This window comes from Limulus polyphemus, unplaced genomic scaffold, assembly GCF_000517525.1.
Source record: "Limulus polyphemus unplaced genomic scaffold, Limulus_polyphemus-2.1.2 Scaffold291, whole genome shotgun sequence".
NCBI lineage: Eukaryota > Metazoa > Arthropoda > Merostomata > Xiphosura > Limulidae > Limulus > Limulus polyphemus.
The window spans coordinates 147468-173856 of record NW_013665901.1 but is presented as its reverse complement, the minus strand read 5'-3'; the positions used below and the strand labels follow the sequence as shown (position 1 = coordinate 173856).

General features: G+C 30.9%; 1 protein-coding gene across 1 annotated transcript in view; it reads right to left on the bottom strand.

Annotated features, from left to right (window-relative positions):
* Positions 1-795: 795 nt before the first annotated feature.
* LOC106457089 (coronin-7-like) overlaps positions 796-26389 on the bottom strand; it is a 45141-nt gene continuing 19547 nt past the window's right edge. The window contains exons 16-25 of the mRNA XM_013916473.2: positions 24816-24991; positions 24400-24508; positions 21869-22098; positions 21155-21345; positions 17565-17703; positions 11333-11539; positions 10138-10273; positions 6153-6286; positions 5417-5503; positions 796-4875 (exon numbers count right to left, since the gene is read on the bottom strand). Coding sequence (XP_013771927.1) covers positions 4861-4875; positions 5417-5503; positions 6153-6286; positions 10138-10273; positions 11333-11539; positions 17565-17703; positions 21155-21345; positions 21869-22098; positions 24400-24508; positions 24816-24991 — 1424 coding nt within the window. The 3' untranslated portion in view covers positions 796-4860. The remainder of the gene's footprint in view (positions 4876-5416; positions 5504-6152; positions 6287-10137; positions 10274-11332; positions 11540-17564; positions 17704-21154; positions 21346-21868; positions 22099-24399; positions 24509-24815; positions 24992-26389) is intronic.

Genomic DNA, 26389 nt, shown 5'->3' with positions numbered 1-26389 from the left:
AGCCTGCTACAAAAAAAAAACAATTTCAAAAACAAAAAGGTATACTACTGCGCAAATGCCAATGAATCTCAAACTTATGAATAGTTTAAAAAAAAATTTCAAAACTACCAATCTAAAATATTTCAACAAATAGTGGATTTGTGTCCAAATACCCTGGTATATTAAAAGCACGTTCTTCCTGTACTCCACAATGTATAGCTTAATTGTATATAGAAAACATGACAGTTAAATTATGACTGAAGAACTTTATTAGACATAGCAACAAGAGTATTTTGCCTGTCAATGTGCAGCTGGTAACTTCTAATTAAAATTTAAACTTCAAAGTTCTTATATAACAAACTTATCTATAAAAATTGGATTGATTCAAGTTTTGTTTTTAATGAAGAAAATATCTGTTAGCAGGCAAGTAATGTAATATGACAACTTAGTCAACAATTATGAGAAGGAAATAAATATATAAAATCAATTTTCAAAATGAGTAAGAAGTAGGATGATAATTTTTAAAATTTTTAGACCTGATAATTTTTACTATATTACCAAAAATCCTTTATATACTATAATAAGTATATTTATATATATCTAAAAACATCTTTAAAATTGAGTTTGTTTTATGGAATAAAAGTCTATTATAACATAGAAATTTCCTTTACGTTTTGAAAGAATGCCGATTGACAAAGACAACTTTTTCTCTTAATTTTTTTCTTTCCCTCTAGTATTTTACAACTTGCAAAAAACTTTTTTTTTACATTAAAACTTTTTTACATTAAAACTGAATGACTCTGAAAAATTCAGTGATTTTCAAAAAACTTTGGCTTTATTGGCTAAAACAGGTTTATCAAAAACAATTATTTTCTTGTAATAATTAGAATGTTGTAAAATCTTTATAATGAAGTGTTCTCAAACTCCAAAACATAATGTTGATATAATGCGTAATGTATATGGCATCATTTTTTTTTATACTTAAGTTATGAATACTTAAAACAGTTTAATCACACCAGAAAAATTACACCTTAAAATACTTCTACCAATTCAGATGTTTCACTGTAGAGATAAAAAATTCTGCCAAGTGATTTGAATCTACACGTTCAACACCTCTCACTATAATAGGCAGTTCTATCAGATGTGATAATCTAGCTTGTTAATTCAGCAACACTTGTCCATTCCAATGAGAAAAATGGCTTGACAAATTCATTAATAGTAAACCATACAGGATAAGCACAGCCTTACATTTGAATACTTTGTAACATTAGTTTGGCTTAAAAACTTTCAATACCTCACTATGCTTTGTATACTTTTATTTCCTACATATTATTAATGTAACTAGTTTTAACTTTTACATCGTTAGTAAATTTTATTTGGTGCGCAACTGAAATGCTATTTTTATTTTTAGAGTAAATTTGCTAAATATCAATTTTTATTTGTGATAGTGATGATATGCATCAACTATTCACCAATACAAGTAGTTCAGTACATATTTAGTTTTAGGTTGTTACACACAACTAGCATTCTATTTTGTTCTGAAAATCCTTTCAACTCTTTAGAAGATACTACCTAGAAAAAAATACATTTAAAATGGTGAAATGTGACACACACTCAAAAGACAGCAAACAAACACTTTGGAATAGCCTTTTAAACTTTCAAATTATGAAATAATTTTTTAATCAGTAAAATGATTTTCTACTATTAATTCTGAATTATCTAATTGTAATCGAGAGAAACAAATCACAGCCAAATGCATCAAATTAACCTTTCTAAAACCAAGATATCAAACAACTCCCTATAATGAACATGGGTAAAATTTGTTCTCATATTAAATTATCTACAGGGGTTTTATAGAAGGTAAATGAATCACGATTTCTTATAAGTGATTATAAAACTGTTTCCTGGTACCTTTTTTTTACTATGAAACATTACATGTGGTTACACAATATACTAATGTTGGTAATAAGATGGTTAAATTCTATTGCTCATCAAAATATAAATATGAATTTCATAACAAATATGCAAAAGTCAAGTATAAGCCATCAGTTCTATCAATAAAAACTTATCCTTAACTAAGCTACAAGACTCCTTATAGAAATTTCAGAGGGTAAGAAAAAAATCACGTATACTTTTAAATTTAAAAAATCTCCTCAGGCAAAAACTGTGAATTTTGTTTTATATCCATACTTAAATCTAAGAGAAAAATTTACAGACATTCCTAAAATAGAAAAAAAAAGCAACTATTGCTTAACATGAAAAAAAATTTCAGAAATAAGTTTGTTCTAAAAAGAAACTTTAAATATTTTAACACATTAAAGTTAATAAAGACAGTAATAGCCTATGAAATATTTCACTAGTACTAATTTATTAGTTTTAAGATGTGTAATGGAATTTTGTGTAAGAATTAAACTGGTGTGTAAAAACACTTTAAATGCAAATCATTTTTGGAATTTCAGTTTTTTAATTAATGAATAGTTATAAAAAAGCACAATGTTTTACTTTCAGTTTCTACCTGTAGCATACCTTGTGTAAATTGTATAGGTTTTTACACTTCAACTGTAGACCAAATAAAGTGTAAAATAAATATGCATGCACACTACAAGAATAATTATGTTCCCTTGATATATTTGATATTTACATAAAAAAAAATATTATTTAGTAGCAATTAATATAAATATATGTTAAGGTAATTACATACATTGCACACTGTAATTACAATGGAACATAATATCTGTAGAAAGAATGTATTTATACAAAACAAAATGTGTATTTATAAACCAATACTATTTTGCTTTACACACAAGAGGCCTCAGTTTACTTTTATGCACCATTTTCAATAATGCAAAATAGAATAACAAATGGCTTTACTAGTTGTCCAATCTAGTGTACCACATATGTAAAGGTGAACACACAGAGAATGTGATTGTGTACAAGTACATAGAAAAACAGAGGTAAGAGAAGAGAATGACAGATGAATTTTGAAGCATAATTTCTTTTTCCCATTTAAACCAGAGAATGTCATGGTTACCAAATTTTGGAACTTTAATCATGTGTAAACATACAATTGTTTTAGGATGTCAGATGCCTGAAGTTGCATAGCTACAATATATATATAGATATATATATATCAGAGAATTAAGGGAAAATTGAAAAATATAGTTTGCTTTCCATAGAATAAGTAAATATAGTATAAGTTTCTGATGCTCTTTTTCACTTAAACATTAAGTCTGTATATAATGATGTGTAATTTAGTAATACACTGCATAAAAACATTATTGAAAATACTACTAATTATTATAATAATTATATTTCAAAATCCTGGCAAACAAATTATGAGTTATTAATCAAATATAGCTAGTTATTAATTACCTGAAATTCATCACCCAAATTGAACATGGTTGCATGTCAAATGATTTTTTAAAATACAAGTAGCCCTTTTTTTTTCTTTTATGACTGATAATGCATATACCTGAGCAACAAAGATCTAAGACTTTTCCTAGTTTCTCTCACATGATTCAATACAAATATCTGAAAACTCTCCCAGTTTCTCTCACATGATTCAATACAAATATCTGAAAACTCTCCCAGTTTCTCTCACATGATTCAATACAAATATCTGAAAAGTCTCCCAGTTTCTCTCACATAATTTGATATTTGCTATAACCACATGTTAAATATTTTGTCTCAAACTAACAAACAATTAGTATCATGTTTCATTTGTGCAAATTGATTATTTTCTAGATGAACCTTTATCATGTTGTAACTTTGATGGTCAAAATAGTTTCATAGTATCACTGAAAGCAGAAGCAAATAATTCATCTCATAATTTATTCAATCTATTTGGTTTTAAACACAATCACAAAATAAAGAGTATAAGAAAATATTTAACAAACTTATGCAATTATAAAAAACAAACAACTGATAATGACAATGCATTATTATATTACTCTTTTATTATATTTAACTCTTTTAACACATATAGTTACATTAATGAATAGGAAGATAAGATAAACTTTAAATGAAAGTTCTTTACCAGGGCACTTAATGCAGTTAAAACACTACAAGGAAAGTGAAATACTTTATAATGTATTATATTTATACAGTTTGGAAAGTGGCACTTGAAAGCAACATTTTTGAAGTGTAATTTGTTTTAATACTTTGTAGCTTTTGACAATGTAATTGCCATTCTGAAAGACATCTATTACTTGGAAAGTTATTTGATGATCCAGTTTGAACAATATTAACAATTTGAAACTTTGATATGTGACATTTATGCTACTATTATTTGAAACAAAATAAATCAATTTCTCCAACTGATACTACAATATAAAAATTACATTTTAATTTATTCCATACATGACTTATAAACTCTATTAGTACGATAATATTTTATTTCAATCTCTCGGAGAGAAAAAAAGTCAAAAAGAAAAATGACACCTTTTGTGTTTGTCTCAAATAAAAGAAAATTATAGCACCCCAATAATTTAAGTTACAAACAATTTATGCTAATATTCAGAGATGAACTGCTACAGAAATAATCATGGATCTAAAATGTATGAACCATCATTTTAAATCTGAGTCAAGTTTTACCACTTCACTGTTTTATCACAGATATACCGCCCACAGTGAAAATAATTCAATATACATTGAAAGTTCTGAAATGTTTTCCCTACATGATTTTACAATTGTTGGAAATACCAACTTACATATAAACCAGACACGTATATATATATGTTTTTTAATACAAAAAATTAACACCAATATCAGCCATTTGAATTTTCATCCCTATATCTTATTCAAAATCTACTACCTATGAAATTTACAGAATATGGAAATGTGAAGAAAATCAGCTTTAACTTCATGGAGAAATCTTTAGTTTCACTTATCTTCCTCCTAAATGAAAATAAAAAAATTAAGTTAGAAGTCATTGTACACTGAATGTGTTGTAAAATGGTATTGCAAGTCTGAGAATTGAAGTAATAAGAGGACAACATAAGAAAACCTGTAATCGTTTTTCACAATACTAACTTTAGACAATAAAATTTTAGAAATGGAACTGGATAATATTACCTTTAATACAATTTTTCAATAAATCATACATTGTCACCGATGCTCTTAAATTTAATTTTACCATAAAAGAAAAGATTCTGGAGAATAATTAACATATTTATTATCACATTGTATGTTGTTTTCATAATTTGTGTCTATGAATAGAATCCATACCAGTGAATGCAATTTATAAAATTGTCGAAACACAAGATAACATCTTTTGCGGTGACTTAATGTACTTTAAATAACACATACATTTTACCACACAGTGTATCTATGTAAAGAGCATTAGTATCAATAATATGTAAAATGTTTCAATGTTATGGTAAAATTCTGACATCAGTAAGAAAATATGTATCATTTTACAGCTGGTACAAAAACCTACCCATTCCTCAGGATCCACACCCTCAAAGTTGTCTTGGGGTAGGGCATTATCTTCAAAATTCATCTTTTCTTTCATAGCACTTACTATCTGTTGATAAAAATGAAAAACAAAAAAAAAGAAATCAATAGAGAATGATTACTTAACTTTGTTAGAAAAAATTGGAATGGGCACAAACTCCTTCAGATATAGGTGTTTAGACACCTGTGGAACAGAACCTACAGCTTGAATGCACTCACTTTAGGAAAAAATAATCTTTTAGTTTTTATAATTTCCCTTAAGAAAATGTAATAGCTTCAAACCTTCATTTTTAAATAATTCAATACAGTTTCAGCAAAGCCTCGTGATTTTTTTCATGAGTATACTTGACTAGAAATTTTTTCAAGCTTCTATGTCCCAGTTTTTATATTTTTCTTTCTTATTTTCTTTTTTTTTTGGGGGGGGGGGGAGGCTATGAAGCACGTAATGAGGCCAAATCTAAATTAAATCTAGATTTAGCATTACTTGGGAGGGGGGAGCCATTGGCATTCCAGGGAAGCCAGGCCCCTCAACTAGTGTCACCCATGCTTTAACTTTCAAAAATGTCTTATTTAAGCTTCTGCCTTTAGCTAATATTGATTTAGATCTTTTAAACAATTTTTATTCCCCAAACTAAATTTGAAAGCTAATGACACCTAATACTGTTATGGTTTATTAAAATATTGTGTTTTAGTTATTTTCCTTGAAAATCTTTGTTTACCCTTTCTTCCTTTTCCTTTCCTCCTTGCATAAATGCCAGTGAACCTTCTAGTATTAACTCTCCTTCAAACACTAACATTGGTTCTTCTTCAGTATGTGTCAATTTGGGAGGTTTGGACTCTACAGCTTCAGACACTACAAAGCAAATAGAAAAAAAGTGACCATCAAGTCTAAAAAAGATCTTAAACATATAACTGAATGTGATGTTATGCAGCCAATCTGTCACATATGTGAAGCATAAAATATTATTAAAAAATTCAACGATTCCTACAATTTCACTTATCAAATCAAATATACTGACTTTGAAATATCAATGCAGAAGCCTGTACACGAAATCTCGATCTATCCTTAACCTGAATACAGATAATTAAAAAGTAAGTATGGTTATAACCTATATACAATACTTCATTATCACTCCCAAGTTAAAGCCACCTGATGATATAGAAATGTATGAAAGCCATGCTTTAACTGATGTACAGCAGTTAGAATTATGCCACAAAAGAATTTCATGCACAATTTTATTTATTGTACTGTGTGTTCTCAATATAATTTTGAGTTTGATACTTAGACTAGTCAAATTTGGTTTAGGTTTTTGTCCTCAATGGATGAAGAGGGATTAGGATTATTGAATGTATGTACAATACGGTTGAATTTTCTTTTCTTTTTTTGAAATACAAATCACATCCTTCTAAATTTTTGTTTCAATACTATTAACAGTAAGAAATTATCAATAAGTTCAAAATATTTTTCTTTTCTCACAGTCTTTCACTGACAAACCAGAAAAAGAATATCATCTATATTTTGGTCAGACTTGCACAATAAATAGAAATTGTCAATATATACTACATTCAATATTAAACAAATAAAGAAAAACTTTTCAAAAAAGGAAGTAAATGTAGGGATGGCTAATATCAATCCTTGAAAAACAATGCAAACATGATAATAAGATGGGCATTTGCATCATCCCCACATAATAGTACAGACACACTGTGTTACAGAATGTTAACAGACAAAAATAGGATACACTCAATTTTGACTGACTAGTTATATAGGTTGCTATATGTTAATTCTTGCCTGTGCTATTATGTCAAGATGATGCAAGTGCCATCTCTACAATCTTCTTTGCATTGTTTTTGAAGGATTGATATTAGCCATCCCTACATTTGCTTCCTTTTTTTAAAAAGTTTTTCTTTACTTGTTTGCTTGTTGTCTTTAATGCAATGTTTCAATAGACATAGGAAGTTCTAAATACAATGAGGTTTCAACTGTAACATTTATTGTTTATCTATTATTAGCTGGTAATTCCTGTTTCACCCTGTATTTAAGCATTTTAAAAGAACCCAAATTTCTACTAGTTATTAATTATACTTATAAAAGCAAATACTTCATTTGAAACTATGTCATCTCAGTGAAATTGGTTGACACCAGTTCTGGTTTTGGAGTTATAATGTAAATAAAAAAAAAAAAACAAGGAGAAGAAAAATTCAAACTTTTTGCTGTGATATTTACAGATATTCCCAAAATTGTGACTCAGTTATTACATAGATATTGTTATAAAAGGAAACATTGTATAGTATCGTAAAGTTCTGGTGACCTATTGAAGAGATATTTAAAATACCATTTCAATGAACAATCTGAACCATTCCTACATAGGCAGTGCTACTACCACCTGCCTGATACTGGTTGGCTAAAATGCAAATTGTTATGGGAGTAATGAAATAAACACTGTATAACTCAGTTTCTAACCTATATTAGTAAAAATATAAAGATTCATATACCAAAAGGGTTCCAGCAGGGAACACAAAATACATATGTATATCCTACAATTATCTAAACCCACCTAAAGAAAAAAAAATTAAATCTTTTAAATGTAGTTACTACCATGTGTTTTGTGGCCAAAAAACAACCTGCAGGACACACTTTGTGTTATTTACAGTGTAGCTCAGATTGTGGTAATACAAACTATCATATATTGTCATAGGATGTGTTCGACTGGAATCTTACTTCACATAAGAAAATTTCAAGGCAATCCATTAAGAAATACCCGAGATATAACATCTTCAATTTTGATTGAGTTTATTCTTATTTATTTTTTCTCATTTGCACCAAAAGTATTGAAATTTTATTTGATAAAAAACATACTTAACTTTTATGGATGTTTTTCAAATCTGGTATACTGATAGATCTTTACAACCTACAATTAGGAGTCTCATTTGATGTAAATATAAGCCTCACGTGCAAAGTTATTCAACAAAAACTGCTCATATTTAACAAAAAAATTTGCACATGCCTACACAAAAAGTCACTTGAGCTGTCAGTCTAACATTTTCACTTCAGTTTCACCTAAGAGTAAAAGTGGACCATTTTTAGTTTTTTGTCATTTGGATTAAAGATGGCTGATTTAGAGCAGCACAACTATAAGGTGAAAAGACATGCAGTTCCATAAGTATTGGTTAGGCCAAGCAAACTAGTTAGCAGTTTCTAGCTCAAGTTTTCAAAAGAATTATATGGGTGGACAGTTATTATTGATTACTCATTATCAACTTTTCAGCACAAATTTATTAAATTTTATTAAATTGTCCTAATTAAAGAGTGTTTAGCATCACATGATATTATCTTAAGCAATTAGCATAAATAATTATGCTTGATACAGCTGTATAGATTGCATGGGGATGATGACAAGAAACTGTATCTAAATTGCAAGGCATTAGAATAAAGGAAGCTATTAACACTGTTTTATAGAGAAAACTACCATCATATATTTTAAAGAATCTGCTTGGTGCTGTAAAGTTTTCTGTTCTGAATAATAGGATTGTGACCCTAAAGCTAATGTTGTTTACTATAAAGTGTCACTTTCTTACTTGGTGTGGTTTGTTGGTGTGTGTTGATAAAAAGTCATGATATCTAACCAAAAACACTTTAGGTGTGAAAAAAGGTGCAGCAAGGATTCAGCGTGTGACTTAAAGGAATGAAACCAAAATTGGTAGTTACACTTATAGCATTGATAAGAATTTTAGAGCAAATATTCATTCATTAGTTAGCTAAGCCATGTATTTTATTTTACCATTATCATGCCCAAAGTTGAAAAAAAAATATGGCCTGGCTAACTAATGAATGAATATTTGCTGTAAAATTATTATCAATGCTATAAGTGTAGCTACCAGTTTGGCAGCCAATATTGATTTTATTCCTTTAAGTTGCATACTGAATCCTTTTTGGGTGCACCTTTTTTCAAACCTAAGTTGTTTTTGATTAGATCTAATACCATCCTAGCACTAAATAGCTGAAAAGTTTAACATTAAACCTGTGAATTATTAAGCACACAACTGGGTATCATTCTTCCAGATTTCTGATAGATTTTTGAAACAGTTATCAAATATAAAATGTGGAAATAAACAATATTATTTTTTTTTAAGAAATTCTACCTCTTTGATAAACTCAGTACCTTCAGAATCATTAAATTGTTTACACTACAAAATTCAAATCAAAAAGTTTATTTAACACATTTATAACTCACGTCACACAAAATCTTTTGATGCAAAAGAAAAGCATTTGCTTTATTATTTCATAAAAATGAGATGTCATTGCTCATTCAAGAATATTAGAATTAAGACCTACTGAATAGTCACAAATATTTAAAAACATCACCATCATCTTTTATATTTTCTGCAGAAAATTAGTTCCAAGTTCAATTATATATCTACTATTACTATTTTCTTCAATTATTATATCTGATACTAAAAGATTTAAACCTGCAATATTCTGCTGGCTTTTAACTCAATAAACAAATAATTTCTATATCAATTATCGAGATTGCTCAAATATCAACAGTTAAAATTCATATACTGTTCAACAATCTGTTTTCAAAACCTTAGTAATGGTACTAAATTCTTTCAGCTCCTGTTGAATAAAGAATTATTCAAGCATCAAAAATAGATTTTTGAATACATTGTTTGAATCCTGAAAAAAGCAATAGAAAAACTTACATGGTGTCATGCCTTCTGGTTTAAGACTGATCCACTTCTGTTCTCCATTCTTCTTATCAAACCACATATGACTAGACACAGTTGGTTCCCATGTTACACGAACATCTGGGAAGAGGTCATCTTGAAAATACTCTGACTAAAAGACGAAGACTTTATGGGCATCGAGCATGTTATTTTCCAGCAAAAATAGTAAGTTAGTTACACCCTATTCTTTCTTTGAGGTTACAATCATTAACAATATTGGTTATTATATTTACAATAACTAATTTTTATTATTATCATTACTGCTATAAAGATTATTTCATATCATTAGCTTCATTTATGGATTTAAGTCTAAATCTAATAAGCTGCACAAGTCAAGTATAACTTTTAAAACAGTGTGACAGTTCTTACTTGGACATTGGCCTACCCTACTGATAATTTACCATAGTGTACACATAGAGTTAAAATATTTCATATTTTTACTAGTTTTTATTTTTGTAGTATAATGATTATTCTACATAGTAAATGTTATTATTTTGTAATATAAAGGTTATTTCACACTGTTAACCTAATTATGGATTCATGACTACCCTAAGTTTACTAAGCTTGCCAAGCCAAGTTTATCTTTTACTACAGTAGGACACACGGTGTTGATGTAATATTTAATATATCTACTTTCATTTTAAATAAATTGATTTTTATATTCATTATTTTATTATAAAGATTATTTTTCATTGTTAGCTTAGCATATGGATTACAGACTAAGCTAAGTCTCCTACGTGGGCCAAACTTCATGAGATATTAGATGTACAGCTGAAAATGTTAACCCATTTAAAGAAACAATGCATTCTAATTATGCATAATATACTTTGAACAGTATATTTAATTACATATGCTAATTAATAGGAATGTATTTTTAGTTCTGAACTATGTAGACATCTTGCTTTGATCAGATGTTAATATTAAATATTTGATACCTAATCACTCAAAATATAGTAGTAAAATGGTTAGATCTCCAATATATTTCACATCAAGAAACTGGCAGTTCGACAGATTCATAGTATTTCTTCTTAAAGTTATGTATTTAAGAGAATCCTAAACAAACAATAGTATTTTTGTCCCAATACAAGTGCATGAAACTTTATGTTGGACAGATAAGAAGGATTAAGTTCTTATTATTCACATCAGTTAGATAATGAAGTGAAGTACTCACTCTGAGGCGTGGTACAGTGAAAGACAATGGTTCAATGCTGGTCTTTGTCAGTCTTAAAGCCCTGGCAAACTCTACATCTGCGATGTTACATACACACTTTGGAAAATATACAATGGCTTGATGAGGTCCCGGACACTTATAGTGTGATAATGGATAGAGGTAAGGTGAGCTTGCAGACACCTCGAATACAAACACAGTGGAATCACCCTGGCAGTAAAATGAGAGACATCAACATTTTGGATTGTATTTCTGCAATAGCTGTCACCATATGCTGTGGTCCAATTATATACTATAATGCATATTTTATTATTTATAGTGTGTCAGATGAAGTCTAACTTATACTTCATCAGGCCTAAATACTTTCTTTTCAGAGTTCTGGAAATGTTGAAAGAATTAAAAAACATGAAAGTGACACTTTAAAGATCATGAAGACATCATAAATCAGGACTCAGAGAGCTATTTATAAAATATGTTACGATTTTCAGCAGTACTAACTGCTAAACTATTTGAACTATTGCATGTATTTCAAATGTAAGAATAATATAAACCTGCAAAACAATAATACAAAAATAATTTCTTCAAAGATGAAGAAAATGTGAGCTACAAAACTTTCCCATATACAATTTTCAAAAAAAAGGATAGTGAATATTCTAGTCTTTATTGCAATATACTTCGTAAACCAGCAAGTAGTTTACATTTAAGAAATGGGATATAACATAAAATTCCAAATATTTGATGTCATGATGCAAGACCAAAACAGCTGGAGGACAACATGGTTCCTAGCGAAAAAAGTTAATACTTTCTTCCACTGAAAATATATTTCAGATAGTTACTTACCTCCTTTTACCCAAAGCTATCTAGATCTGTGCTTGCCTCTCAAGCATTGCTAAAAATTTACCCATAACTGCACACCAGTCTTTTATACCCATCAGTATTGCATCTTTTCAGAATATGTGCTGATCATGTGATTACCTTCCACCAATCATATTGTGCCATCTATACTAGTGCAGCTGGCTTCCTCTACTATTCTGAAATAATCCTCAATTTTGAGAATTGGCAGGTACAAACCAGAAACACCGGCATATCACTGGGGAGGAAGGGTGGGAAGTGGGTGAAAGGAGGTAAGTAACTATTGGAAATACATTTTCAGTGTAACAAAATGTTAACCTCCTCTCACCCAAAGCTAGAACACCACATTGCAGAGGTGAAGGGGCCGGTGAAGACATGTCAATATTCAATCAAGTGAAAAGCAACCACACTGGAAGAACAGGTATGCAATAATATGAAAAGAAAGCACACATGTTTGGTATAGCACCACTTCTGGAACGGGTATGCTCTTTGTCCAGTAATGAACATAGTAATACAAAGAAAGCAGAACAGAATAGGCAGGCACCAATGCACTCAGGAGGGAGAACTACAGCACCAAATCAGTGGAGAAGTGCTGTATAGCTATGACTCCAAACAGCAAGGCATGGACAAACATGGAAGACACAGCTAGGTTGTGAAGGTAATGTTCAATAAATGTATTGGGAGTTGTCCACATACCAGCCTGAATGATCTCTTCCGAAGGATGGTGGTTTCAAGCAGCTAAATACACAGTTAGATGACTAATTTGGTGTGAAGAAACATTATTTAAATGGCAATCTTCCATGGACAAGATGGTATAAGGAACACATTGCAATCAGTTCAAAGGGAGAATGGGACAGGGCATGAAGGACAACATTGAGATCCCAATCCAGCAGAACAGAGAGACAAGGTGGATGGACCAGATGAAAGGAATATGAAAGGAGGAAAATAATTGGGGAGGAGAAGGCTTTCTGGAAGAAAGAGAATAGAAAGTGTTCAACAGGGCAGATCTATAATGAGCAACAGTTAAAATGGACAAACCCTGAACAAACAACCAGGTGATGAACTGAAGGACAGGATGGTCAGAGGCCAATGCGATTGGACTAAAGTCTGAAGTAAGGCCAATGCCTCTGGTATATAGACAAGGAAGAAGGGCAAATGGTATGGGCATGGAAAGATGTTACATGAGGGGGTGAGTCCCTGAGCTAAGCTGAGGTAAGGGACCGGACAAAGCCAAACATGAAAATGGAGTTTGGTGACGTTGGGATGAAATACTTCCAATCACGGGTGACAGAAAAGCAATCAGAACAGAGGTAAGGACAGGGGCTATTGCTCCCATAAGGGACAGAGCAGAGTACATCTGAGACAGTCAATATGGAGCAACCAGAAACACGACAAGAAATGGTCTGTATAGAGGAAATGACTCTGGAGAGGAGTCTAATTGGAGAGTAGACATATAGGTGAAGGCCCCTCCAATTTTGACTGAAAGTATACAACCCTAGAGCTGAGGAGTGAGGAGCTAAAGACTAAAAGGAGGGATTTTTTGGCATTCCAGTGAGTGGCAAATGCATCTATATGCAGTGTTCCCAGTTGAGAACACACCCATTGAAATACCTGAGGATAAGGGACTACTCCACTGGAAGAACCTGGTTGGGACTGGATAAGCAATTGGCCACAAAGTTCATAATTTCAGAAAAATGACATGCCAGAACCATTATGTCATGGTTGTTGGCCTAGTACAGGAGATCCAGAGTCTGAAAACACAGAGATCTGGACTTGGTTCCCCCTTGCTTAGTGACATATCTGATGACAGTGGAATTGTCAAAATGAACCATAACTACTCATAGGAGCAGGAGGAAATGATACAGAGCTTGATAAACTGCCAAAGGTTCAAGGATATTGAAAAGGAGAGTAGCCTCCTTGACTAACCACCAATGCAAAATCTTTTGGGAATTGATGAAAGCCCTCAACCCATCAAGGAAGAATCTGTGAACAGATGAGACTAGGGACGAGGCAGAAAATGGAAACCCAACCTTGGTCAAGTCCCTACTGAGCTCCCAAGCAAGATCAGTCCTGTTCTCAGGGGGAAGGGAGATGGGATAGTCAAAGGGATTATGGAAGAAGTTTCACTGGTCGAGAAGCAGCCATTGAAGGGAATGCAAGGGAATGAGGGTTGAGAAGGTAGGGCCTTCATGACCACCCACTCCATATCTCGCAGCCAAAGTGGAGAAGGCTGGTCCCAACTGAGATGGGAATTGAAGAGAACCCCCATATGAATAAGAAACTGTGTGGCAATGTTCCCTCTAATTTTTTCAAACCAGGTGCGGAATGAATTTTTTCACATGCACCAGTATCAATGCAATGTGCAAATGTTTGCTACCATTTTTTTTTTGGGGAAGGGGGGTATTTTTAGATCATCAACCCTATTGAATCATTAGGCTGCTTTGAAATGCTACCAGTTGGTTATCTGGGCTTTAGGCCTATTGACTCCCAGGGTCATTAATGTTGTCAATGTGTTGAGACTCCTCACCATTACTGAGGATGTGCACGGCACTTGATTGGTTGTTGTATGGCTGCGCAACTTAGAGGGAACACTGCTGTGCGGGGGTAATAAAGGACTTCTCCAACCTGATGAGAAACCCCACCCAAGCAGTTTCTCAAAGAAGTAAGCGCTTATGAGTAACTGACTGGGCATGGGAAGAGGCAAACAGTAGCCGGTCATCCATGTAATGGTGAGTCCAAAGACCCAGTGAGTGATGATGACATGCAAAAGAGTGTACCACCCAACCAAAAATATTCAGAGCTGAAAAAATACCAAAACAGCAATGCCCGGAACTGGAAGACATAGCTCTTGTGGATGAACCGAAGAAAATAACATGACCCTGGACCAATTGGAATATGAAGATAGGCATCTTTCACAACAAACTTGGTTATCCAAAATCCCGTGGAAAACAACCCACTAAAGTGAGAGGTAGGTCTCCATGGTGAAGCGAGGAGTCTCCAGATCGGTATACAGCTGGGACAAATCTATGATTGGTCTCCAATCTCTCATGTTTTTTGGGAACAGCAAATAGACAGGAGTAAAATCCCGGTTGATCAGGCACCACCCGTTTATAGCTCCTTTGTGTAGGAGGCTCAAACAGACTCAGCAAGACAACTGGAGGAGATATTATCCCAAGTAGGAGGGAAGGAGATCTGAAAATTGGACACAGGGGGAGAGCAGAACTGAAGGCAGAAACCTTCAGATCGAACCCACAGAACTGTCATGAAGTGTTGCCAAAAAGACACAAACTAAACATACAAAGTCTACAAAGTACATAAAAATACAAACCTGCAAAACTATTAAATTCTAACTAAAACCTAAAACAATAAGCAACACCTAAAGTACAAAACCACTAAAGGAAGTTAGAAAAAAAAGACCCATAAATATCAAAGTTACAAGTTGACTCAAAGAACTAATAAGGCTATGGACACAAAAGTAAAACCTATCCTGAAAAACATGAGAATAAAAAGGCACCCAGTTAACAATAACTTAAATCTAATCTTTAATTAGACATGACTAGTAATAAAGAAAAAGGAACTTACAAACTAATTAACATAAACAGTAAAAAGAAGTATAAATAATGAACTAACATGCTGAAAAAGTTACCACAGATCTCTTGGGAAAAAGAACAATACCTAAATACATAAAATTGTAATGTGAAAGAAAGAAATCGTTGGGCCGAACGTAAGACACAAACTCTCCGCAAATTAAAGCCTGTGCCTCCCTAGCAGATATCATCAACCCTGAGACTTGTGTACTTATGTCAAAACCATTGCCTACTATCACGGGAAATTCGTCATCTGCCATATTAAATCTTGAATTCATATGAACAAATTAGAATTCAGAAAACAGAAATATTTCTAAAGCAAGACAGGAAGAAACAATGGAAATCAAACACAAGAAGTCAAAACTTGAAGTTGAAATTGATATAAATTAGTGATCAAGCACAATCAAATTTTTTTAGACACATGATGAGTAATTTAAAACACATGTCTATACATTAGAATGCCAATCAAGAAAGTGAGGATTGGTACAGAATAGTAGAAGGGGCTAGTTGTGCTAGTATGATTGGTGGAGGGTAGTCACATGATCAGCACATTCTGAAATGGCATGAAACTGGTGGGGTATAAAAGACTGATGTGCAGTTAGGGATACATTTTTTAGCAATGCTTAGAGAGGAAACCAAGATTGAGATAGCTTTGGGTGAGAGCAGGTAAGACCATTTCGGAATCTTGCTTTTATGAGCTGGGGTGAATAATAGTAAAACCAATATATACTATTACTGTTGAAATATGAAAGGCACAATCCACTGGTAATGAGTGAGGGGAACATATCCCTCCCATCCTTCATGTAATTTATGCTTATGAATATGTACTAAGATATATGAATAGAAATGGCTACCTTTAGCCACTGTCATTCTTTGGTTCACTGCCTCATAATGGCTTTTAAAAATCTTTTTTCCAATCATAGTTGTAAGCAATATGTTATAAATCACTAAGAATAGATATCTTCTTAGTATGCTTTTCACCCACACAGAAATGAAGAAAATTCGAAAAAAATCTAGCTTTGAAAGAGTAATGTCAGCATCAATCTCTCAGTAAGCCATGACTTGTTCTGTAGAGTTTTGTTTGAATGTCAGAGGTTGAACTATGAATTGCCCAATTTATTAGATAATACAATTATCTGTACCCGCTGTATCTAGTTTTAAGCAGATGGGTTAGTTATTTTAATTGAAAACCCATTGGATGTGTAAATATGTGTCAGAAAAACATGTAAATATGTGGTGATTACCGAAACTGATAGTTAAAATCCATGTGTTAATCTTTTTTGAGGGATGATTTTGGCAGTATGTTTGTTATGAAAAAGTTTTTCTCTTTTTAAAACTTCTCACACTTAAATTTTCATTGAGATCATGATATTTTGAAACTTTATTATGAGTTCTTTATGAATGTTCTAACATTCAAAGAGACATTGATAAAAAACAAAAACTGACATCTAACTAAAATTCTCAACTGACTGATTTATAGATAGACATTCAATCCACCAAACCTAAATGTAATCTATGAGAGTTAAGGTAACCATTTTGACAAAACAAAGTATCTGTGACAATTTTTTTCTATTACAGATTAAAAACTAAATAAAGTTTAGTGACAAATTTGCAATTAATACTTTGAATAATTATCAGCATTTATCATTGGACAATTCTACCTCATTAAAAGTAATTTTAATATTGATGAGTGTAAAACCAAAATAATAAATCATATTCAAACATCATAAAAACTGGTCCATCTTATAGTATTATTGCCTTCATTCATTCAATAAAACAAGACTATGTTTACTCACTCTTCCACTTAAAAAAAGAGATGAACTATTTTCATCATAAAATGGAATGAGTATTGCTGGACTGACATCTATTCCTTCTGTAGTTAGTGGTGACGAAAGGTCAGTACTGTCATAAACACTGATCTGTCTTTCAGAAATCCTGAAAACGTATATACATATATAATTATTGCAAAGATAATTGGCCTAGATAAATATTTTTACAATTATCAACGACTTAATATTATCCAAAATAACAAATAATAACTAAACCTGTCAATTTATTAATGCAACATTATGACCAACCCTCAGATATGATTTATGTGGCCGGGTAAGTGAATCTAATTTTATAATACAGTATAGTTTATGGAAGTCTCATTGATCTCAAGATTATTACTGAAACATAGAATATAAAATGTAATAATATAAGATCTCTCTCCTCTTAAGCAACTTAAAACATTTTACTGATTTGTTTTAATATAAATATGACAAGAATTAGTAATTATCAATCAAATGCAATGTAATTTTTTGCCTCAACATGGAAAGCTTTAAAAGAGAAAGGTAAAAATATAACATCCTATGTCATATTTTATTTTAATGAAAGAGTAACTGAAAATATGTTTTAATTACATATATTCAATTCCAATGAAACTACAAAAATAATATTCACCTCATATTTCAGAAGTTCACATAGAGGAAAAAGCATGATAGTCATATTCTCTTAATAATGCATGTGTTTAAACTAGGTTCTAACAAAGTTTAAAATTTTTTGTGTCAGCTTAACTGCGACATTGTTTTTTATTCTGACTTTTTATTCACTAAGTAAACTTTTTGTATATTTTAAATTTACTGAGATATTCATTGTCTAAACAATAAAATTAAATGCAAGTTCTATAATGATGTTTCTGTAACAAAAAAATTGATGAAAATAACATTCTTAACAAGAAAACATTGATACACTTCAGCATTTTTAAGTACATAGTGATAAACTCAATACATTCTTCTTTTCAACTTGGTTTTTTTTTATTTTGTTGCTGATTTTAGATATAAATTCTAGACAAAATAAGTGAAATTCTTTTCTTGCAAAATCGACTTTAATGCTTAATTTAGTGCATTCATATCAATATTATGTTGTTACTTGTATTATATTAAAGATATTTATTGTTTTTTCTAAACCTTTTCCAGACTAAGCAGGGGTCATGGACATTAAATTTTTTGCCTTCTCATGCTGAGAAAACTTAACTAAACTGCATGTTTGCAAACATTACATAACAATGTATAGTTTTGACTTTTAAAAAATTTATATAATTTGATTTACTTTTGTCTAATTTTTATGTTGTGAATCTCCCAAAATTTTGTAACTATACATATGCTTCTAAAAAAAACAATAAAAAATACTTCCATTCTCGTAGAACTTTATTTTATTATTATCATTATAACTGATAAGAAAGTTGCATTTTATATATCTGATCAGTTGCAACTTTCTCAATATTTCTTTTGCCAATTACAGTACTCATCACTTCCAGGTACAAATCATAAAAAACCTGGCAAAAACGTACAAACAGATTTACTGGTGACATATAAACTGGCCTGTCACATTAGCATCAGGTCAAGCTAAGTAACAATATTTTTGGTCAAGATCAATTTACTTCTAATAAATATAGTTTCTTTTGAATAAAGAACAAGTTCTTTTACTTATCTACATTGTTTAAATATGATCAACTTAACAATAATATTCAATACACAAGGAGTTGAGTCACATTTGAGTCATTGGAATATTTTGCCATCACCTACCATATACTCTAAACCTAACTAGGCTTAAGTTACCAAATGTCTTGTTAGATAAGAAAGTTTCCTTAGCTTTCAAAAATATAATTTAATTTAAAAAAATTTTCAGGAATGAAAAGACTATCTAATGAAACTATAAAAATTCTCAACTTTCCATTAAATTTCATTATTCTTCTACGCTGGAGTTACATCTAATCAGTTTCCTATGAAACCATAAATTACTTATCATAACACTTTATTCACTCTACATTGATGTAAATAGTTTATAAACTGCTCTATCCAATGGTATTTAAACTTTGTCTGTTGTTACTTCGAAAGTTAATCTTCATTAGTAGATTTTTCACATAACATGGTGCGAGATTGTAAAAGGGTATGAATGTGAGGCTGTGCTAATGATATCAGAGAAAGAGAATGAAAATCACATGAGAAATCCTGGAGAACTACAATCTTAACAGGTGATAGGTTCTCAGCAAAAATAAACTTATGCTTTGGGATTGGTAAAAAAATAAATCAATAAGTGAATTGTTTACAGGTGAAACGCCTGTAAGTTTGAATAATTTTCAATTTACACAAAATAAATGTTCAAATATGACAAATTATCAATTCTGAAATATTTTTTCATGAAAAAAGTTGTACATACAGATCTAGAATTGTTATTTTTATATAAAATTTGAAATTTGATATGCATGTGTGCACTTAACACCTGAAAGGTGTTCCCGAGTCTGGATACTGTTAGGTATATCCTTTGCAACCTATTATTGACTTTGGATTTAACATTTATAAAAATATAGTGCCTCACTTCTCTAACCCTAGTGAACTGGTAGGCTAGCAACCTACAACTCTCTTTCAAATGTCACTGAAATTCAGCTAAACTGACAACAACTCCTCTCTGCTTTTTTGTATCTTATACTTTAAAATGAAGTATATCATCTGACAGATATGTTTATAAGCACATACTCTAGTCTACAGAGAAAGAAAAAAAATTGATCTAAATGTTCAGATGGTTTGGGTATGGAATATTATATTATGTCATGACTAAGTAAAGTTACTTTTATTTAATTTACTCGATGAGCACAATATCACATATGACAATTCAGCTAGGATAATTTATAAAAAAAAGTTGATTAGTTAATGTGCAACATACAATATTATAATCTGTGGATGATGATATATTAAAACATTTAGTGTTAGGTAAATTAATGTATTTATGAAATCGGTTAAACCTACTTTTTCATAAAATGTTACAACTTTTTAATAAGAGAAAAGTGCAAATCCTAAAAATCTTAGCACATATAATGAACATTTCCAAAAATGTCATATACTATTTCACTGGTTTTGTTACTATGTAACATGGTGATTCACTAATATAAGCAAGTGTGCCTTTATTAGTATACACTTCTCTTGATCCTTTTATCTTGTAGTCCCAAAAGGATTCAATTTCTAGCATGTGAAGAAACCATTAATCAAGTCCTGTAAGAAAATGCTCTTGTTTCACAAGCCATAATACAATTAAAGGGTTATCCATCCTTAATTTTGAAGTGATAGAATAGAGGGAAGGTCAACACCACCAGCTACCAACTCATGGGCTACTCTAATCAAACAGTGGAATTTCATCATTATTCTTACATCACACCTATGGCCCCAATGTGCAAAGCAAAGATCGTGGAATTTCTGATCCAGTCTAGCATGCTAAACACTGGGCCACACTCCACCTTCCATCTCCAAATTACAAATATCAAAGCAATATTTATTTCCAAACTTGTATATATTGTTATTGATAAGGTCTTGAAATTGTTAAATTATGTATAATAAATGTAGTTTCATACTTGCTAAATCCAGACATGACCAGGTGTGATCCACCTAATGTCCAGACTACTCTGGCACCTCGACTTCCTTCTGGACCTGGTCCTTCCCGAATGGGTAATGAAGAGTTTCTAGGGTCATATATTCTGATCTTTTTGTCCTTGGCCACCGTAGCTAATAAACAACCATCTGGGCTCCATGCTAAACTGAAAATCTGAGACCAAAATAAGTTTGAAGTTGGCATATCTTTTTTATGCTTACAATTTAAAGAAATCAAAAACTGTCCATTTAACATCGGTTGTCAGATGATATACCATGCTAGAGAATAAAAAGAAGTTGAAAATAATTGAAAATTTCAGTTCCTACATACAACAAAGCAGGTTACCACCAGGTTGTAATTTTGAAATAATACAACATTTATAATTCAGGACACATTCTTACCTTTCACACTTCATATCCATATTTTTCATAAACAAGGTTTTCAAACATTCTATGTAAATACAGCTCTGCACAAAGCAAGCTATATTGTAATTCCTCATACACAATTAGCTAAGATTATAAATTGTTATACTACCAAAAGAAATTGAAACAATTCAAAATAAATTTAAATTTTAAATCCAAATTTTAAAAAATCAATATGTAATTATTCCAATTTTAAGCAATTGCTGAGAATTATTATCCATCAATTTATTAATCTTCTTTTAATTATAACTAGAAAAACATTAAAACTTTAATACCTGATCCTGGTGTCCTTCTAACTTGATTTTCTCCTCTTTTGTGACCAAGTCCCATATTTTGACAGACAGATCTTGACTAGCCGTGACCAACACATCTTTGGCACAAGGGTTAAAGTGAACCGAGTAAATTTTCTCGGAATGGGCTTGGAAATGTTCAGCTGGCTCCGACATACTCTCTTGGACTCCACCATCAGGAATAGTCCATATTTGAACATGGCCATCTTCACAGCCTGAGATTATAGGATATAATACTAAATACTGTAGAGAGATCAAGTTTATACAAATTTTTTGTTTCAACAGATATAGGCAGTAAAAAAAAAAAAAATCCTTAATACTTTATTCATTTATAATATCTATTAGGTAGAATAAAAATTTCCTTAAACAACCGTTTTTATGTTACCTATCTCTGGAACCTTTCTGAATTCTTAATCTTTTTATGTTCTAAAACTTTATATCTTAAGTATAATTGTTTTAATATGGATTGGTTGGAATGAAAAACTGCACAAAATGTTTAGATCTTTTTTATTTTTTTGTAGATATATTCAGTATTGGATGCACTAACAGCTTTAACCCTTTCCAGATGGATCACAGGCCATGTCATCACATTTGTTGACTCGCGTTCAAAATTTTATTGAACTACTATTTCATGACTTTATTCAATAAGTTTGGTATCAAACTGTAGATTATAATCCAAATTTAGTATTATATATATAATTAAATTTCTTAATTTAAAACTAAACATTAAAAAAACACAGTTGAACATCATTTTTTTGTGTGTCACGTGGTATGCTAAATGCAGCACTGGTTCAAATTAGATGTTTGTGATGTCAAAATACTAAGCCTATAGTTTCATACGAATTAGGAACTCAAATTACCAATATTGACAATCTAAAATATAAAATAAGAATATCTTAGCTTTTCTATTTGCTAAGATATCACTCATGTATTGAATCAAACATACTACCACCCCCCACCCCCTTTCTATTTTTGGAAATGCTCACTTATATACACTTACTTCTATATATTACACGAATAACCAAATGAAAGCTCAGAACATCCCCTTATTGCCTTTCTCAGCATTTTCATGTGTTAGGATGCCATGTCATTCTTTCAAACCAAAATTTTGAGGAGGTAGGTTGTGTCTTTAGGCTGCTCAAAATATCATATTTTTTTAGACCCAAATACAGCTTAGTTACTAAGCTTGATAAACTATAGTGGAATTCTATGGTATTGATATAGCAATTTAGTATTTTTTGGTTATTCAACTGTATATATACTTTTTTGTTTCATATCCTCCAGGTATGAAATTTTAAAAGGCTTGGGAACCTACATCAAGAAACAACCGAGTACAAAGTTCGTAACTAGAAGAGATAATTGTTTGCTTTACTTCTTTATTTTGTGTTCTATGTTTTAAGAAAAATAAGTTTAAGAACTTCTTTTAAATAAACTTCTTATTGCTTCTAAAAAGCAATGATCTATATACATACATAATGTATAATAATAGAAACGTGACTGTATTTTACAAGATACTAGTCTATGAAAACACAGCCAAGACAGGTCACTTTGTAAAGACCAAAGGTAAGTTATTGGATATGGTAACACGAGTGCACATGTGCCGTGTCATTGTGACTTCTGCATTGTTAGCCAGGCACGGCTGAAAGGTCAATATAATAAAAATAATAAATGTATAATGTAATGAGATTCAATCTATTTAGCCTAAACATCTATGTTTTCATGTTATAATTTGTTGTCATTCTAGAATGAAAGAAGCATAATTTATATTTATTTCCTAATTTTTGTATAGTGGTTACAAAGTCGATCAAATCTACTGAACCTGTACAGAGATTTGTTACTAAAAATAATAGATAAAATATAGTTTTTTATTAAGAAACATTTGATAACTATCTGAACATTATAAAGATTTTGCATGTGAAATTTGAAAATTTTCTATTGCATAAGTTTTTAATCTTAAAATGAAAATTACTTTGCATGTTGCCTATCCAACATGCAAAAAGAAAAAAGGCGTGAGAAAAACATTGCTTTACAAACCTTAAGACTTAATGAAAAAAATTTGATATTTTGCAAATGAAAGCATTGTAATCTTTACTGTTAATTTGTCAAATTTCGTTAACATATGCTTACTAATTTAAAAGTTATAGCATGAAAACTATAACAAGCACAAAATGGTTATAAGGTCAGTCCCACGGACTGAGACCATGCTGAAAGATTTAATTGAACTCTTCTGATAACCTACAATTGTTTATAAACTTGAAATGATTTGGGACACTGAAAAAGTAGGTGTTCATAGCATTTAGACACATCAAATATATCATTCAACACTTAACCTACATCAAAAACATGCATAAATAAAAATCCACTGATGGATCATTACTGAAGAAGACTCCCTCTAATATTTACAATGGTATGCTGATAAAGATACAAAACCTACTGACTATAAAGCTTGTTTCTATCAAATTCATTAGATGGATTGGAAGATTCTATAAAGTGGAAGCTAGACAAGCTTTGAATACCTGTTACAAGTCTATGGTGATCGAATGGATCCCAAGAAAAGTCCATGAGTCCACTTCCACACATCAAACTGGGAATGAGCCCAGCTTGAAGTCGTCCTCTGTTAGCTAACTGAAAAGCAAAAATCCATAGCACAGAATAAAATTTATGAATACAGAAAGAAATTTTCATTTTTTTAAAAAGTTTATCATGGACATTAATATAAATTTACAAAAATATACATTCATATGAATCACTTAATCACACCACACAATTTCGTTTCAGTCTTTCCTCAGAATCAGTGTTTTTGTTAAAATATTCTATTTTCTTTATCTCTCAGTCTTGCTTTACCTAATAACAGCATATTCACTCTTTTAGCTTAACTTTTCAGATGTAAATGTAAAAATATTTAAATAACTTTATAAACCGTCTTGCTTACTTCAAACACAGCAATGTTTCCTCCACAGCCTCCTAATGGAACGGCAACACGTTCAATATTAGCATCAAATCCATTGCTTTCACCTGGTATGCTCTTGCTCATGTTAGTAAGGTTGGTAATGTGAGTTTCTTTGGGATGAATAGTTCCATTCAAGTGCCGAAATTTTGAGACTCTTACTGATTCCAAAAAAAAAGCAACATTTTTAGATTATACTTACACAATATATTATTTACAACTCATACAAAAGGATTCAATATTATGTGAAAGTACATTCCACATGAAAACATTTACAAGATATCTCCCATTAACCCTATGTGCATGAGCGGGGGTCAAAATGCATAAGCCATGACCTTTTCAGAATGACTTTCAACATGGTATTATGTACTTGAGATTAGAGTTATCAACTATTCATGTTACCCTACATTACTAATTTAGGCAGTCTGTGGTAGAGTAAATACCAGATACAATATATAGATATTAAAAAAATCTAAGTCTCCATTTCAGAGGTTCTAGAGATTATGCAAACTGTACGATGGACAAAAGTATTTTTATTTTTCACATGAACCTCATCTTGCATTCCAACTTGTCAGAGTCTAAGTAAGACTGACCTCATCAATTAAGATACATCTTAAGTACAAAAACCTATGTAATTAATCTGGTTTTTTGCATACAACAAGCTTGTACATTTTACTGAAACTTGCCAAATTTTGTGTAGATACACATAGTAAATTCAGAAGTACAGTCAATACTCCTTCTTCAGTATGGGGTCAGTCCAATGGCCAATGGACTAAGTCTGTGCACATTCAGTTAATGAAATGCATAAAAGAAGTATCCAGTATTTTGAATAATATTTAGTTTTGTTTTAAAAGAAAAAATTAAAAGCATAAAACAACTTAACATATCACAACTTGCCACAGTTCACTTGAAATATTTTGGTCCCATCGCTAGATGTTTCTAGATGAACTCTCTTAAACTTTATCTTATGTTTTCCCTGTTTCACCTTTTATCCAAGATAAAAATTTTATCATACCTCCCACCAAAGATAATCCAACAATATACATCTTCCAGATAAGAGCATTTAAAATATTTTTTGCTACATAATGACAATGCAGTGATACATATTTTAAATGTTAGAACATTTAACATATTTTTCCCATATAATGATAATTAAACATTATACAACTTCCATACATGAATATATAATGTTACTTCTATAAACTGATGATCGAATAATACAAGTATATGATCATGTCTTCTATTGCTCACTTTCTTTCCACATGAATGTTTGAAAATGCTTTCTGTATGTGACCACTTCACAACTCTTACTTCATAATTCAACAATTTATATATTCTACAGATAAACATTTAACATGCATCTTCTACATAAAGATATACCTACAAAATGTATCTTCTACATATGTATATGAATGTTTAAAATAATAATAAAATAATTTTAGAAACCATACTTTTGCACTTGAACATGTAAAATATTTTTGTCTATAATATTAATTTAACAATACTTGCCTTCCAAAAACATTTATGATTTATCTTCTATAATATGATAATTTAACAAT